The sequence below is a fragment of the Betta splendens genome, chromosome 4 (assembly GCF_900634795.4).
Source record: "Betta splendens chromosome 4, fBetSpl5.4, whole genome shotgun sequence".
In the NCBI taxonomy this organism is placed as follows: Eukaryota; Metazoa; Chordata; class Actinopteri; order Anabantiformes; family Osphronemidae; genus Betta; species Betta splendens.
This window is the reverse complement of record NC_040884.2, coordinates 24,427,966-24,444,061: the sequence shown is the minus strand read 5'-3', so window position 1 is coordinate 24,444,061 and position 16,096 is coordinate 24,427,966. Positions and strand designations below refer to the sequence as shown.

At 43.0% G+C, this 16,096-nt stretch overlaps 2 protein-coding genes across 6 annotated transcripts in view; one reads left to right on the top strand and one right to left on the bottom strand.

Annotated features, from left to right (window-relative positions):
• erich3 (glutamate-rich 3) overlaps window positions 1-13,541 on the bottom strand; it is a 17,184-nt gene extending 3,643 nt beyond the window's left edge. Inside the window, exons 1-16 of one of the 2 annotated variants that reach the window (XM_029147785.3) lie at window positions 13,424-13,541; window positions 7,838-7,901; window positions 6,554-7,195; window positions 5,728-5,814; window positions 4,442-4,535; window positions 4,247-4,372; window positions 4,088-4,159; window positions 3,875-4,003; window positions 3,150-3,308; window positions 2,854-3,063; window positions 2,575-2,755; window positions 2,314-2,500; window positions 2,014-2,216; window positions 1,793-1,939; window positions 1,080-1,535; window positions 79-198 (exon numbers count right to left, since the gene is read on the bottom strand). In XM_029147785.3, coding sequence (XP_029003618.1) covers window positions 79-198; window positions 1,080-1,535; window positions 1,793-1,939; window positions 2,014-2,216; window positions 2,314-2,500; window positions 2,575-2,755; window positions 2,854-3,063; window positions 3,150-3,308; window positions 3,875-4,003; window positions 4,088-4,159; window positions 4,247-4,372; window positions 4,442-4,535; window positions 5,728-5,747 — 2,104 coding nt within the window. In that variant the 5' untranslated portion in view covers window positions 5,748-5,814; window positions 6,554-7,195; window positions 7,838-7,901; window positions 13,424-13,541. Of the gene's footprint in view, window positions 1-78; window positions 199-1,079; window positions 1,536-1,792; window positions 1,940-2,013; window positions 2,217-2,313; window positions 2,501-2,574; window positions 2,756-2,853; window positions 3,064-3,149; window positions 3,309-3,874; window positions 4,004-4,087; window positions 4,160-4,246; window positions 4,373-4,441; window positions 4,536-5,727; window positions 5,927-6,553; window positions 7,196-7,837; window positions 7,902-13,423 lie in introns of those variants that run through there. The other variant, XM_041070422.2, reaches the window with a different exon arrangement.
• LOC114853906 (LIM/homeobox protein Lhx8) lies at window positions 11,167-15,957 on the top strand. Of its 4 annotated transcripts, none has more exons than XM_029147802.3 (9): window positions 11,167-11,356; window positions 12,032-12,109; window positions 12,484-12,609; window positions 12,750-12,871; window positions 13,442-13,662; window positions 13,914-14,017; window positions 14,495-14,590; window positions 14,911-15,088; window positions 15,371-15,957. In XM_029147802.3, the coding sequence occupies exons 1-9, from the start codon at window positions 11,276-11,278 to the stop codon at window positions 15,445-15,447; spliced, it is 1,083 nt and encodes a 360-aa protein (XP_029003635.1). In that variant the 5' UTR covers window positions 11,167-11,275; the 3' UTR covers window positions 15,448-15,957. The 4 variants fall into 4 exon arrangements, with proteins under 4 accessions (XP_029003635.1, XP_029003634.1, XP_029003636.1 ...); XM_029147801.3 differs by having other exon boundaries at window positions 14,899-15,088; XM_029147804.3 differs by lacking the exon at window positions 11,167-11,356 and adding an exon at window positions 11,366-11,875 and having other exon boundaries at window positions 14,899-15,088.
• Window positions 15,958-16,096: the final 139 nt, after the last annotated feature.

The window sequence follows — 16,096 nt, the reverse complement described above, 5'->3', positions numbered from 1 at the left end:
CAAGCTGATTAATTGGAAATACTTTCTATTACTTCACTGACAGTGAAGCCCTCGTAGCCTTATTGTCCTGCTTGTGACCTTTGTCTGCAGCCTCTTCCTCTTCCTCAGTTGTGTCGGTGATGTCGCTCAGTTCTGGCTCAGAGCTGCACCGGGACTCTCTAAATATAGCTTCTGCCAGCTTCTCCTGCACAGATTTGGCTTTGAAAAGAGAAAGAGACATGACACATGCAGTTATCCACATCCAGTAACTGAGAAGCCACTCACTGCAATGCACATTGAGATGGAATGAATACGTCAGCGTGTATAGTACAGGAATATAAGACAATAAAGAAACAAAGGTCACAAAACAAAATAAAGTCTTTATTCTTTCTGGATGCAGCACAACATGCAAAATAAAAATGAAACGAACAGTAAAAGACTTTTACTGTTCGTAAAACACACACACACACACACACACAAATACACACACACAAACACAAAGCTTAACTCTGGCACTGACACTTTGTGCAAACTGGACTGAAGCACAGATGTAAAGTCATGTGTAATGAATCTAAATATATTTTATGTGTTTTATTGGCACAGCCAGTGATAGAAGCAAACAAGCTGCTTGTAATGCAAAAGATTTGCATGCGTATCTATAAATATTCAGTAGCTCTTCACTGTTCAGACTTTGTGCTTTTGAAATACTTGAATTTTAAGTGTTCACCGCTATTTTTACATCCTCTTTTTTCCTGATTGCAGTTCTACCCCCTGAAGGTTTTTCCCTCTTTGTTCGGAAATGTTGATTTATTGTACAACATTCTTAGCTCGACATCTAAACCACTTTAACATAATATAATAACATGCACAGATATACACATGCACAGTAATAAAACCAATGCCACAAAAGTCATTTTTCCACTATTAAATGAAGTCATGTTACTACAGTAAATTACTGAAGCTGTGTACAGTACAAACCTATGGAGGCTCCTTCTGACAGATGGACTGGTTGTGATAATAGTGGAAAAACCTCCATACAAGATGGACTGATCTTCACTCAGGTGAAAGCTCCACAGCTGTGTCTGCTGACTCATACTCACTCCTCTCCTGTTCCTCCTCCTGTTTGTTCTCATCTACCGTTATTTCAGCCTCCTTCTCCCCCGAGGTGGCGTCACTCTGTTTGTTCTCGTTGCCTGAAGGGACGCTGGTGTCAGAGATGTCGATCTCTGTGCTGTCTGCAGCGCTGTCCAGTAAATCAGAGTCTTTAGCCACAGTGGACTCCTCCTCAGTGGCAGCAGCTTCTCCTGCATTTGGTTCATCTGATGGAGCAACATCTGTCTCTGGATCCGCTTCATTGTCTGCTTCTGGATCATCTTCATTGTCTGCTTCTGGATCCTCTGCATTGTCTGCTTCTGGATCATCTTCATTGGTTTCTTCTTGATCGATCTCAGGTTGTTCTGCTGTTTCGTCCTTGTTGGAGTCTTCTGTGTCTTCAGCATCACTCTCTTCTTGGCTGCTGCTTGAGGAGCTGGATCTTGAATGAGACTTTAAGTCTTCTGTACAAAAAAATGAAGCATTTTAGAATATATATATAGTAGTAATATCCAAAAATGTGAGCAACATGTATAGAGAATTAATAAATAAATATTTTTTGTTTAGCTACAGTATAAAAATATAATATAGGTATAAAAATGTCAGCATCTTATCTATTGCTCAGCCGAGCAAGGTGTCAAATTAACCCGTTATATGAGTTGACATTTCAGCGTACTTCATGCATAACCAGAAGTGTGTGTACAACTGTGGATGCTCTCACCATCGTTGTCGTCATCCTCTGTGTCGGTGCTGTCTGTCTCTTTCACCTGCTTCTCAGCCTCACTGGTTGGAGATGGAGACCTCTCCTCCTTTACCTCTGGCTCCTCTGCAGGGCCCTCATCTTCTGCTTCAAAGTCTTCTTCGTAATCTTAGTGTAAAGGTGCAAATCATTTGAGATACTTGGTACTCGTGTTGAATTTGCCACTGACACAGTCATCATACCGTTTCTGACTTTGTCCTCAGCTGCCGTTTCCTCCTTGGCTTGAGTCTCCTGTTGCTGGCTGGTTTCTCCGTCTGAATGGGAGTCCTCTGCAGCCATCTCTGCCTCCATGTCAGGAGGCTCTTTGGGGCTGCTCACTGACTCCTCTTTGACTCTCTTTGGTGGAGGTATTGGCTTTTTGTCCAGCCCCATTGCTATTATGCACCTGCACAGTGTTGTAGAGTAGTGTTTTGTTTTTTTCTCTTGGCATCGTATCACCTAGTATTTGGTATTTAGTTGAAGCCATAATGTGGAGACGCTACCTGTAGCAGGGCGAGGCCCCGTCTACGCTGGAGAAGCCGAAGTGTCCGTTCTTGCCGCCGAGTCTGGAGCCGTTCCTGTGTTTGAACTCACAGCAGGAGCTCAGACGTTCTACCTGCAGCCCGTTCAGGTAGAAGGTCAAGCTGAAGGGGAAACCTCGATGGCGCCTGGAAATGAACTGGAAAGACTCTGAAAGGAAGATTTTTAAAATCTAATCTATACTCTTGAATAAAACAAACAAACACCCAGAGTGCATCACTGACCTCCCTCATGGAGCCTGCCCTTATACACACACAGGTTCTCCCCCCCGCAGTGCTGCTGGAACACCTTGACCTCGTCCCTCATGTCCGTCAGGTCGTGGGAGAGGTGCACTGCCTTGCCATAGTACATCATGTTCACACTCACTCTGCTCTGCTGCACAGAGCTCCTCACAACAAGGGGGTCCTGAAATACCAGGTTGGCAACGTGTAGATACACAGATGAAACAAACACAGTGCACATCCTGGAAATATACTGTATGCGAGGTGAAACAAGCCAAAGACCTCGTTGAGGTCAGCTTCAGTGAAGACGGTGGTAGGACGCAGTCTGCGGCCTCGGAGGGTCCCGCTGGGCGTCACCTTCAGCCCCCTGTCCTTCCTCTTCGTGGCCGGAGGCACTGGGGTGACAAAGTTGTTGATGACTGGGAGGCAGTAAGGCGAGATGCCGTGAGAAGCCTCCAGCGCGGTCAGACGCCTGCTGGACTCCCTGTCCACCTGCGAGGGAAGTCCCGCTGGTGAGAAGCTGTCTGTGGGTACCAGCTGTTATTTGCAGTGTAGAAAACACGCGCGCGACTGCTCACCGCGTAGCTGAACAGGCGGTCGTGGTCGTTGGAAGAATGGAGGCGTCTGTAGGGAGTGCTGCGTCTGTGTGAGGCGGTGGTGCTGGTGCTGTGGATGGGCTTCAGACGCACGGGTCTCTGCATCTTCCCTGGAGCCGTGTTGGGTCGAGAAGATCCCGGCTGAAGCGCACACGACTCAAAACAGTCAGCATCCGGATTTCATGGAATATTCAAACCTCAACATTAGGATCAACTTCTTTGGTATCATCTAATTATAAGTGACAGTCTTTACATCGATCATTATCCGGGTTCCCAGTAGCCTGGTTCCTGCCAACACAGCTCCCTTGCTGTATCTCAATCGAGTCTAAACCTGCTGAAATGTGAGATGCTCGCAGGCTTCAGTGCGACGGATCTTACAGTGTAAACACACAGATCCAGAAGAGGATTACGAGCTTTATTTACACTGGCATCAAGGACTTACTTTCCTTTTTTTTTTAAAGATAACATGAATCTAATCCCTCTACTTCACTTAAACCCTGCGATCTGCACGCAGAGCAAACAGCTCTCCAGACTGAAGCATCAGTGTAAACATGGCAGCGGATAACGATTAGCGCCGCAGACAGACGCAGCTCATCACCTGGAGCAACGCAGAGAACTCCGACTGGCTCGAGTTCATCAAAACATTAAGACCGTGAGTCAGCACCAGCTCCATACAGTGGTGCCACCGGGGGGGTTGTGTCACTCACCGACTCAGAGGACTCTGAATGCTCCCCCTCCGGCCCGGAGTGCTGCTTTCGGGTGTCCCTGGTGCCGGTTGGGGGCCGTGGGGACAGCATGCGGATGATGTCCTCCTCATATCTCTTCGAGCGCTCCACCTTCCAAACAAGACCAATCACGTGGCTTCAGATCATACTATGCGACTCTATGGGTGTCACTTGCAGTGAAGCAGGATGATGCACCTTGATCCGGTGGACCTTCTCCTTCCTTGTGAACTCCTCCAGTTTCCTTTTGATCTCTATCTGATGCACCCGCTGCATGGGAGCGACACAGCAAAAAGCATCGGTTACGGTGTGAGGGGGGGCACGCGTGAGCTGACGTGCTCGTGGTTCTGCTCCCACCTCCATCTCCAGCACCTTGTGGAAAATGGCCTGGGCCAGGCATTCCCGGACGTGCCTCTGGTGGGCTCTCTGGATCAGCTTGTGCCTGTACTCTCTGTCCGGGACGATGCGTCCACTCCTGGTGATCTAAACACAACAGCAGCCTCAGTACGGCGGCCGCGCCGCGGCGTCGCAGCGGCGGCGCGGCCGACGTACCAGCCCGGCTCGCTGCAGGTGCCTCCGGATGCGCGTGTTGCTGAAGTAGCCAGTGAGATGCTTGTCTGTCAGACTGTTGTAGGCTGAGATGAGTCTGCGGAAACAACACCGGACATTCACTCACGGTGGTCATAGACAGAGCCCCGTTTCACCGTCTGGGAGCAACGCTTGTAATTACAGTTAACTGAGGGCCAGAATCTTAATCAAATGCTTTACTGTGGAACAACACCGTGTTTGTTTGTTTGTTGTCCTCATTTACAAGATATCAGGTCGTCCACAGCTCACTTCATCTGAAAGCGGCTTTTTTTCCAACGGAGATTTGATTTCCTCCAGTGTTTGTATCAGAGGCAAGGGGATCCTATAACTATAGGGCCCGTTACTGGTGTTTGATTACACACAGGGCCACACTTAACCCTGTCTGCCCCCTCTCTCTGCACCGGTGTTAGTCTCACTTGCTCTTTGGCTTTGACTTTAAATTTTGAGGTGCAAATGGTTGAATTGTTAATTTAACATCCTTAATGACTTTCTCTGAATCAGACGTGGCTCAGACATATGTAGGTTTAATCTTACTACAATCTGTGCTTCTGGATCTTCTTCTCCTCACAAGCTCTTTACTATTGTTTACAGTTAAGTTTGTATTTAACCCCTAAGGTACCAGACCCATTTCTATTTAAGGTGAATGATTTGGGATATGATCCACACAAAATGGACCGTGTGGCACATGTTTCTGCGTGTCTTTGAAATCAAATAACATGGCTTTATTGTGGTAAATGAAGTTGAAGTCATTAAAGCTATTAAATTTACATAATTAAAAGGTGTATTGAAGTACAGAGCTTGACATGTAAGAATGCGAATCACTCTACCTCTTTTTGCATTTGTAAGTTTCACAGCAGAATTTTATCATATATCAGAATCAGTCATTGATGCAGTCTTCTCATAATATTATAGCTCCAGTAAAGTTGACTAAGTAAAAGAATTTCATTTATTTATTAGTACAATATACCGTAGGTGTCATTTGTGTTGAGTGAGGCATTTTACTTCATCATATTCATCTATATAAAGTACTTTTATCTTGTAGAATCTATAAGTAAATGGGCTGATCAGATTCCAGTAACTCCAATAATAATATTTAAATACATTTTAAATGAGGTAATACAAACCAGTAAAGCACATCTTTGACCGTCATGTAGCACTGTTACATCTGCAAACTGAAAGTAGTTTTATACAGTTTGACTAAAACTCTTAAAAGTACCACTCTTGAGCATAAAAAACCTCAGTGAACCTACCCTGGGTTGAGGTAACTCATGGTTTTCAGCTGACACCGTCTTTAAAGTCACCCTCAGATGTCTCAGGTAAGAAAAGCCGTGGAGTCGCTGGAAGACAACAGAACAGATGGAAAGTAAATTTAAGCAGCGGAGCAGTAAATACGGAGCTGAGTCGGACTGAGGCTGCACTCGTCCTAGAGCACAACTGATGACACACACTGGTTGCCATGGGAGATCACGTGACAATGCTTTCAACAAAACTCGGTTTCACTTACAGTACAGAGACACAGAGCGAGAGAGAGAGAGAGAGCACAAAGATAGATGTAGCAGATTTTTTTTTAAAATAAATTTTGAACTTTAAACAAGCTGAAAAGAAATATTCAAATATTGCCCCTAATTTAACAGCCTCATATTGTGTGCTACATTTAAACTCCTACTTAAGATTCATAGGTGTCAAGAGTTAAGATTTGTATTAATGACTGCTTTTTAATGTTTTGTTGGCAAACAAGGTACATGTATATGTAAAATCTTACATGCATACTGTATGTTCCACTTTTCTTTACTTGATATATTCTGTTAAATCAACTTTATGGTGCTGTACAATGAGACACAGTGTTAATGGACAAAAGGGGCTTTACATTTGTTCTTAGTGTAATAAGCTATGCAGAATACTTTACGTGTGTACAGTATATGTTGTCATTGTGTAGGTATCATCAAACTTAATATAAAACTAACAGTCCATAATTACTTCCAATTGCTCAATCACGGGTCCAGTAGGTGGTTAGAGATGATTCAATAGGTGACAGTTACAGCACAATGAGCACAATGACAACATCACTGCTCTCACCTCAGAAAACAGATGAACAGAACCAGCGGGCGATTGCAGATCCTCTGTCGCCCCCTAGTGGATGAACGGCAACTTGGTCAGATATTGATCTTCTATATTTATGACTGATAAAAGTGTTGCATCCTTGTCTTCTAGTTTCTCTTTGTGTTGTGTAGCACCATTTTTTTAATTATTTTTTTTAATTCTGAAGGACTTTACACAAACCGGCTTCTCAGTGCCACCACTGACCAGTGAGGGGAGCCGTGCCTCTGTCACAGCACAATGCTCCACACAGGTGGCTTTGTTTTATTTGCTGCCCAGACACTAAGAAAGATTTTGGCATGAATATGTAACTTGAAGCAGTTACAGTTCAAATCTTTAGATTATTAATGCAAGTGAAGTACCACAGATCACTGCAGGACCCAGTAGTAAAGTTACTGTACAGCATAAAGTGATCATCCACAGTGAAATGATAATTGACCGTAGAACAGGTTGTTTTCCAGGCTGCACACGTTCCAGACTTTTCACCACAGTGCCCAGAGTCCACTGGGTTGTGCAGCCTTAGTGGACTTCTGTTCTTTGTTGTCAAGGGGCACTGTGACATATGAGCAGCAGGACTGGACCTCAGAGCCTCCACCCAAACACACCACCGACTGCCACTGCCTCAAGTAATATAAATGAGAGCATGACTTAAAACCAAAACCATTGAAAAATTCATGACACTAAAAAAAACATATATATTAGTAGAGTATATATTATATATTATTATTATATTATATTAATATATATTATATATATTAAGTTCTGTAAGAGCAGTGTCATATATATATATATATATATATATATATATATATATATATATATATATATCTATATATATGTGTGTGTATATATATGTGTCTACTATATATATATATATATATACTATATACTATATATATATATATATATATGTATATATATATATATATATATATATATATATATATATATGTATATATATATATATATATATATATATAGAATGTACAGTGTCTGTAGTGATTATTTAATGCTGAAATCATAGTGTTTCAATAAAACAGATACAGTTCATTTTGACTGTGACTTTGCTCTTAATAATAAACCACATTTTATTTGTTTAGTTGAACAGGTTTTGATGTGAATTTAAAAAATATAAGCAAAGTGGAGAAAACAGCATCTTTGCTAATAAATTTATTTGTAATATATTTTTCTGTTTTTACCAATAAAAGCGACAACACTAAGACTACAGGTGGGTCCGAGGTGTCTGGGCCCGTCCACACTCACCAGCATCTCTGCATCGCAGGATTTCCTCCTGTTCCACACCAGGAAGCCGACGCGTAGCACCACGCTGCAACAATGAGGAAAAGCCAAGAAGGAGTTATGATGGAGGAGGGAAAGGCAAAAACAAATGGGAGGCAGGTGTGTAGAGGAAACATTTACAGGGCATATTAATATTTACTAGTGTGGCTGTCAAATTAAAGGTGTTAATACTGAGACCATGAGAAAATGAAGTATGTATTTGTTTTAAGTTGAACTCTTCTTGGCCATAATGTAAAGGCAAATAAAACACACATAAAAACATAAATGTTGTTTAATTAAAGCAGACAGCGAGTGTTTTGAAATGGTTTTCGCTTCGCAGAGCTCCTTTACGGTCGGCAGCCGTGAGCAGCCAGGTACAGTAGAAGAGACGGAGCGCTACCTGTTCAAACACTCCTGGAATGGAGATGGCTGTGCCCTCGGCGTTCACAATAAACACCGTCATCAAGGCCGGCATTTCACCACTACTAAATAATGCTTAAAATAACAATTAGCATAGAGGTGGAAGAGGGTGATTATAAATTCCATTCAGGAAAGGGTGTTAGCGCTGCGCTGGGAGGCGGCAGGGCGATCTCGGGGAGTCATGCAGTTGTGAGATGGGGGGGGGCAGCAGCTTTTGCAATCAGTGTTAAATAGAGCAGTTTTGTGCCTGCATGATTGTCAAGTGGGCCATTACTGGCTGATAAGAGCACTTTTTCCTTATGTCGCTCTGATTGGGCTGAGCATGCTGCTCACTCTCACATGCTGTCCCAATGCAATCAGGCCCCTCTTTCACTGCACTGCCATTTTCACTGCTGTGATTTCCACCCAATCCCCCATCGGCCCCCAGACGATCCCCCCCCCCCACACCCTCACCCCTTCCTCCCTCCTTCTGCCCCCAGCCCCACCACCACCGCCACCACCCTTCCCTTCTCTCGCACCCCACCTTCCCCTTCAGATTCAATGAGTGCCCATTTACAGCAAGGAGAAAAGGTCACGCCAAACTCGTTGTGTCAATTGTAAACCACCCCAGTGACTGATTTCAATGAAATAAATGAGTGGTTGCAGCCCCCAAAGAAAGCAAAGGTCCACGTGGAAGTAGCAAATTAGGACAAGGCTGCTGGGGACCAACTATCATCACTTCTGTTAGTGAGAGATTCCCACATCCTGCTACTCGCTGTATTTAGGCACGCTGCCTGTCTCCTTAAAGCAACTTTCACGGGCTCACGCTGCCCCAGATGTTGTGCATTTGCATCATCTCACACAACATTCCGATTGTATAAGACAACCTCAAATATTCTGCCATTGTGGAAGTCCAGCTTTGTCTTTCAAAGACTTTGTGGGTGATGGCGATTCGGATGTCGACCCTTCCTCGTATACGAATGAAACATACAAACCGGTGGACTCACCCCGTCATTAATGAGTAGGTTTACACATTTTGTTTGTGTACTTGTGTACTCGTGTGTACTCTTGTTACATAAGACAGTAAGTCACTGATATGGACTATACAGATGTGATGAAGTGGACCATGTGTTACAGGTGTGCTGTTCAGTACCTTCTGCATATTGCTAACACTCATTACCATCATATTCCATCATGGTGTTAATTGTAGCAAAACTTTTTCAGTTGAAGACAGATATTCTCAGCAACGCAGCACTATTAGTTTTAGTTATTATTTAGTTGCATAACGCTTAACGTTCCTTGGATGCCATAATAATGACAGACCTACTGTATAATTTGATCACAGGTCTCTATAAGTGATGCTGTATATAGCGCAGCGCCCTGACACACAAACATGAAGCAGCAGAACAAGTTTGCAAGTATGTTGATGGATGGGACTTTTTGTTTTTGTCTGGTTCACATCGCACAAAACCTTTACGAAGTCATCCGTGCAGCGCTGAAAATAAAAACATGCAACTGCTACACTCTGATTTATATCTTTCCCAACATCTCGACTTGTGTCAGGGATTTGACAGAGCATAAAAACCTGCTGCCGTGGTGCAGACTATCAACAGAATTTATATTAAACAGAAACACGGTGGCTAAATCGAACAGCTGACCTTTTCTTTCTTAGCTTAGCTTAGCTTACAGTGTTTCTTACAGGCTGCTCTGCAGTATGTAATGTTTGAGATGTTTATTCTGATAAAGGCCATTCATGCCCACCTGCTGGAACTGGAAACATCTCAATGCAGGCACGCTAACTCCTTTATCCCTCAGAGATGGTGCGATATGCATCCAGACTCATGCTGGTGCAGGTCAGACTGTGATCCCATCAAAACAGCAGAGGACAGGAACTAATGTTGGGCTGTGTGTGTCATGATGAACAGGACTGCATGAGCGAAAACCAAAACAACAACAAGAACAACAACACACGCACACACACAGAGAAAAGGCAAAACAAGAACCTTTTAATCATTTTCTAATGTACCTGAAGTATCTGTGCTGCCTCTCAGATCAACACTCTTTCCTGCCAGTTGTTGCTTGCATTGGAAGTTGAACTAATTTGCATATAACTTGCATATAACTGCTTTATTGTCTATACTATGCAACGTAGCATGATGCAGCTGAAGATGCAGAAGGCATCAAATCGCAAATTAAATGTACTGATGTAGCACATTTCCATAGAATTGCAATTTTTTTACAGTTGCAGTTGTATGATGACTCACAATTGTAATGTATTTGATGCAGTTGTTGTTCATGTGTGTATTTCCATCAGGAAAAGTTGAATTAGAATACGATGTTGTCCAGCAATCAACTAAATGAACTTAATATTACTTACATCAGACACATACATCTATATTTCAGATTGAATAATAACAACAACAACAACAACAACAACAACAACAACAACAACAACAATAATAATAATAATAATAATAATAATAATAATAATAATAATAATAATAATAATAATAATAATAATAATAATAATAATAATAATAATAATAATAATAATATGCCATTTAAGTAGATCAAAGTGTGTAAGGCCTCTCAGACAGGTGTAGTGGAACAGCACAACACTACCCTCAGAACGGCACAAGATAATAATCAGAAAGTGTTAAAACAATTAAAGTAAAGTAGCTCAGGATTACACTTTCTCTTCAGAGTCAGTCCATTAAAACAGTTTATATTGCTTGTGAATGTTAAATGATGGGCACATATTCCAACTCAGATGAACTCAATTCAACTGAAATTATCCACAAGAATAAAAGTGAGCCACACTGGCGTTTCTCAGGTCCTGCACAGAACCACACAACGAGCTTGTGGGAGGCGCAGCCGAGGAGGAGAAATATGAATTATGATCCGCCCTCTAGTCACAGCTCAGGGCACAGAGGCGCGCGGAGGTGTCCCGGGGGACAAAAAGGAGCGGCGGAGGAGCGCTTTGACTCTGGAGCGGACGCACTCTGGCTGCACCTGGACGCAGACATGCGCTGGAAGAGTGAAGTGAAAGTTGAGTGCTGCATTGTGAGCGAGAACGAAAGCGAGTCTCTGCTGTCCAACGATGAGGTGAGTGAGGAACAGCGAGAAACTGACTTTTAGGTCCTCCCAGCAGGTTAACGTGGGAGTCGGTTTATAGCCAGAGCGCAGCGGAGATTAAATATTAGTCCAAATTGCTTGGACAATTAAATCAGAGTGGGCTTCAGTCTGTTATTAGAGCCGTCCTTCCACACGCTGGCAGCTCAGTATTTTCACAATTTGAAGAAATGTCGAAGAAAATTACCCCTCCCCAAATTCTGCAATTAAAACTCAAGTAGTTAATGAGACCTCTTCACCTTTTGGTTGCCCCGGGTAGACGTTTGTGGCGAACTTAGCCTTTTAATTGCTGTTATTAAATAAATCAAACCCCTTTTCCTTGAGACCTCGCGCTGTTTTTTTGATTGACACGCGAAATTGGCGTGTTTGGGTTTCGCCGGAGCACGCGCGCACACGCGCACGCACGACGCGAGCACTCGCTGAATCACAAATGCAGATCTGAAGAACATAATGCACATAGGATAAGCGTTAGTTCAAGTGTTGTCTGTTTTTGTAAGTAATGACTCTCCTTCTCTTTTAAATGTCATTCCGGTAATCGCCTCCGTTGTCATGGTGAAAAGTGAAAGGCATGATATTTATGGGAAGGAGCAGGGGGCATTTAAGGCAGCTGCCACAGTCTGACACGGCGACATCCTCTTCCCGCTGTAGCTCGTCGTCATGTGCGAAGATTGCAAAGGGGACGAGGAGCTGCTAGGCAAGTGCGCAGAGGACAGGAGGGACATAATGGTAGGCTGTCGGACCAACTCTGTAGCTCTAAGATGAATTATTCCACAGGAAACGTGCGGAGTCCGGACGGAGAAACTTTTAAACGCTTTAAGCTGCGGAGCTGGAGTGTGTGCAAATATCACAATGTTTAAACCCTATTTGATTTTAAAAGGAGTTCTTTTTTCTGTTTTAGGATTTTTAACTACAAACCCACTTATAAAGCGAGCGCGTTTGAATTAGGGCGCCATAAGCAGAGACCGAATGGCTTGATTTAGTACGTTACGTTGCCAGTTCGGTGTGTTCGTTCGCCTGCAGGTGAACTCGTGTGGCGGTGAAGGTGCGACGTGGACGCGTCCCCGCGCGTCATTTTCTAACCGCAGGTCTGGTCCCTTCAGGGCGCAGCGGTGGAGGTTTTGGATGAAGACGGCTCGTCGCTGCAGGCGATGGCGTCTGCGCCTCTGTTAGGCAGAACCGTGTGCGCGAGCTGCAACGAGGAAATTATGGATAAATACTTATTAAAGGTAAACAGCTTGTAGGTAATATTTCATGGAAGTTTTTGAGCGTTTTGAATTCTTTTATTGTTGTTTGGGTCTGAATTCCTGCGGTTTGTGAGGCTTCAGTCTGAGCTGACTTCAGCTAATTCATCATATCTCTGCTTTAGGTTAACGACTTGTGCTGGCATGTGCGCTGTCTCTCGTGCAGCGTGTGCCAGACTTCGCTTGGCAGCCACACCAGTTGCTACATCAAAGAAAAGGAGGTTTTCTGCAAACTGGATTATTTTCGGTACGTCAGTCGATTCGAGCTCGCGCCGGTCAAACGAAAATCAAAGTTACTGAAACGAAATGCAAAAAGACAGCTAAACATAATTACCACCAGACATATCGGAAACAAAAAAAAAATTAAATAAACTTACATTCATAAGATATTCTTCGATTTTTAGGGGAGATCTCTGATGTTTATAAAAATGTTTATAATCACCCGACGGTCAGTAAAGTCATCATCGTTTCAGATGAATCTCTTTTTGTTGGAAAGATGAATGCTCCTCAAAACTGATCGATACATTATTACCGGTAAATATTATTATTTTATCATTAATGGAGAATTAAGACTACCTTTTTTATTATCTTGCTAATTTAGAGCAATCCTTTTATTTTATTTTATTTTTTAATACAAATTCCACTGTTTTTAAATTGTTGTTAAAACGTCTGTATAAAAAGTAAGCCAATCATTTTTGGCCTAAAACCGCCGAATAATCCAAAAATAACGTGTTTTATAACGTCAGTCTTCAAAATCCCGAAAGGACAGTTGACTGCTGCCAATAGCTCCCTGACTCACCCTGACCTCCACCTGCAGAAGATACGGCACCTGGTGCGCGTGCTGCGGCCGGAACATCCACTCCACAGACTGGGTCCGTCGGGCGAAGGGCAACGTCTATCACCTGGCCTGCTTCGCCTGCTTCTCCTGCAAGAGGCAGCTGTCCACCGGGGAGGAGTTCGCGCTGGTGGAGGACAAGGTGCTCTGCAAGGTCCACTACGACTGCATGCTGGACAACCTCAAACGGGCCGTGGAAAAAGGTGAGCAGATGTTCACATCATTATTTTATTTTTAAAAAACACACATTTAAGCACAGACGCTAAATCGTTTCATTGTACGAGGACGTAAATCACCAGAAACTACTAAATATAAATTGAACATTTACGCTGTATTTATTAAATAAAAAGATACATTTCCTTCTGGAAATATGAACTAAATATGAACTAAAATGTGCTGTGGTTCCTGTGCTCACGTAAGACGCTTTAACTGGAGACGTGGCTCTTTGTTGCAGGGAGCAGTGTTAATATGAAGGGGGCTGTACCCACTGAGCAGGAGATTAACCAGCCGAAACCCTCCAAGAGAGCCCGGACCAGCTTCACAGCCGACCAGCTGCAGGTTCATGTCCAGCATCCACAATTATACCCAGCATTACTGTTAGACGAGGTCAAATATGTTAGCGAAGTCTGGGAGCGGAAGTGAAATCCTGATTTTGAATTGAAACATTGACTGAAATATTACTGAATATTACGGATTTTTCGCACAGTGGGCTGACAACCAGGGATCATATTCTGAATAATTGATTTATTAAGTATTGGCCAAAGATTATGTGAAAACACTGATATCTCGATGCATTTGTTGTATAATAAATCGTTAGAAATTTGACAAATACAAAATTCATTTTCATTTTTACCAGCAAACACTAACGTGTGCATAGTGTCACCAAACCATAGAGATGTTTTATCTTTTCTCTCCTTCAGCTTTTCTGAACAAAAATGTCTTTGTTAATCCATAATATTAAAATTTCACATTGTTGTTTTATGTAAAGAAGGAAAACTTGGCTGTTAGTGAAGTCATTCACCTGTGTGCTCTCAGGTGATGCAGGCCCAGTTCGCTCAGGACAACAACCCAGACGCTCAGACGCTGCAGAAGCTGGCGGAGCAGACGGGCCTCAGTCGAAGAGTCATACAGGTCAGTGCAGCAACGTGGAGGTTGGGCTGGACTGGTACAGGGTTGAGAATGGGCCAGAACCAAAACTCTACTGGGAGAAAATCTGCATATAGCAACTGGTAACAACCAAACTAAAGGCACATATGAACACACGTGTTAAATGTGGTCATGTGTTTATTGGTAAATACATTTGGTGAGTTTTAGGGACCACAGTTGTTAAATGTTTTGACAGAGAGGATAAGAAACGTAGGCCGCACGGCTGCAGCTTTGTGACACTGGAGTACTTCTTACTCTGCATGTAATTTCCCGTGTTTGCCTTGTTAACTCAGGTCTGGTTCCAGAACTGCCGAGCTCGTCACAAAAAGCACGTGAGCCCCAACCACACCTCCGGCACCTCCATGACCTCGCTGCAGCCCAGCCGCCTGCCTCAGCCCACCCCGACCTCAGAGGAGCTGCAGTACACGGCCTACGGGGGCCCGGAGGGGTCCATGCTGTCTGCACTACACTCCTTCATAGACAGTGAGCACCAGATCAGTACTATTATTACTAACAGTATTTACTTTTTACGGGAAATCACAAATTCCTGTATTTGCATTTATTAAAAAACATGCTGTTCCTCATCTGATGTGTACATTTTAATACACATATATACACAGATATACAATTATTTCTTGAATCATTTCAATAATAAGTAACTTTTCTATAATACAAAAACAAATCAGAAGTTTGTTGTTGCTATAGCAACAAGTAGTGTTGCTGTGACTTAGTGTAATGACTGCGGTGCTTTGTGTGTGCCCACAGTACACTCCCCTCCATCAATGTTTCAACCGCTGCTGCCAACCCACGCCATGACCTCCCTGCCTGTGTCTCACACCTGAGCGCACACACACACACACACACACACACACACACACACACACACACACACACACACACACACACACACACACACACACACACACACACACACACACACACACAGGCCTCCCCCAGTGAGTGAGCATCACCAACAGCTACAGTATTACAGTCTCCATGGTAAATATGATTTCTGTTCCACTGAACCATAAAAACTTTTTTTAATTCAATTTTCTGCTCAGCATCTTTATGGTTTACTATAATTTACAGTCCTAAATGTACTGTATTAGTGTGGAAATGGATAGTTTCAGTGTACCTCATACTATTGTGACACAGCATTACAGATTTATATTTGTTTGTGTAGCTGGAGACACAGTTTGAAATGGGGCCTGACGGCTTTTACAACAGGCCCCAGTCTCAACTCCTCATGAAGATCAATTTGAAATTGTTTGCATAGCCGTGTTTGAATATTGCAATTTAATTTATTTATTGTATGTGAAGTCTGTTTTGAAAATAAATGTCTACTTTCACAACCATGAGAGACAACTGAATGAATGAATGAATGTGATGATAATGGTGGAGGGTTTAGACATAGTATAGGAACACATAAATCGAGAAATTCATAAAACAGCAGAAAGCAAGCAAATCTGAATTTCCACAGACAGACACAAA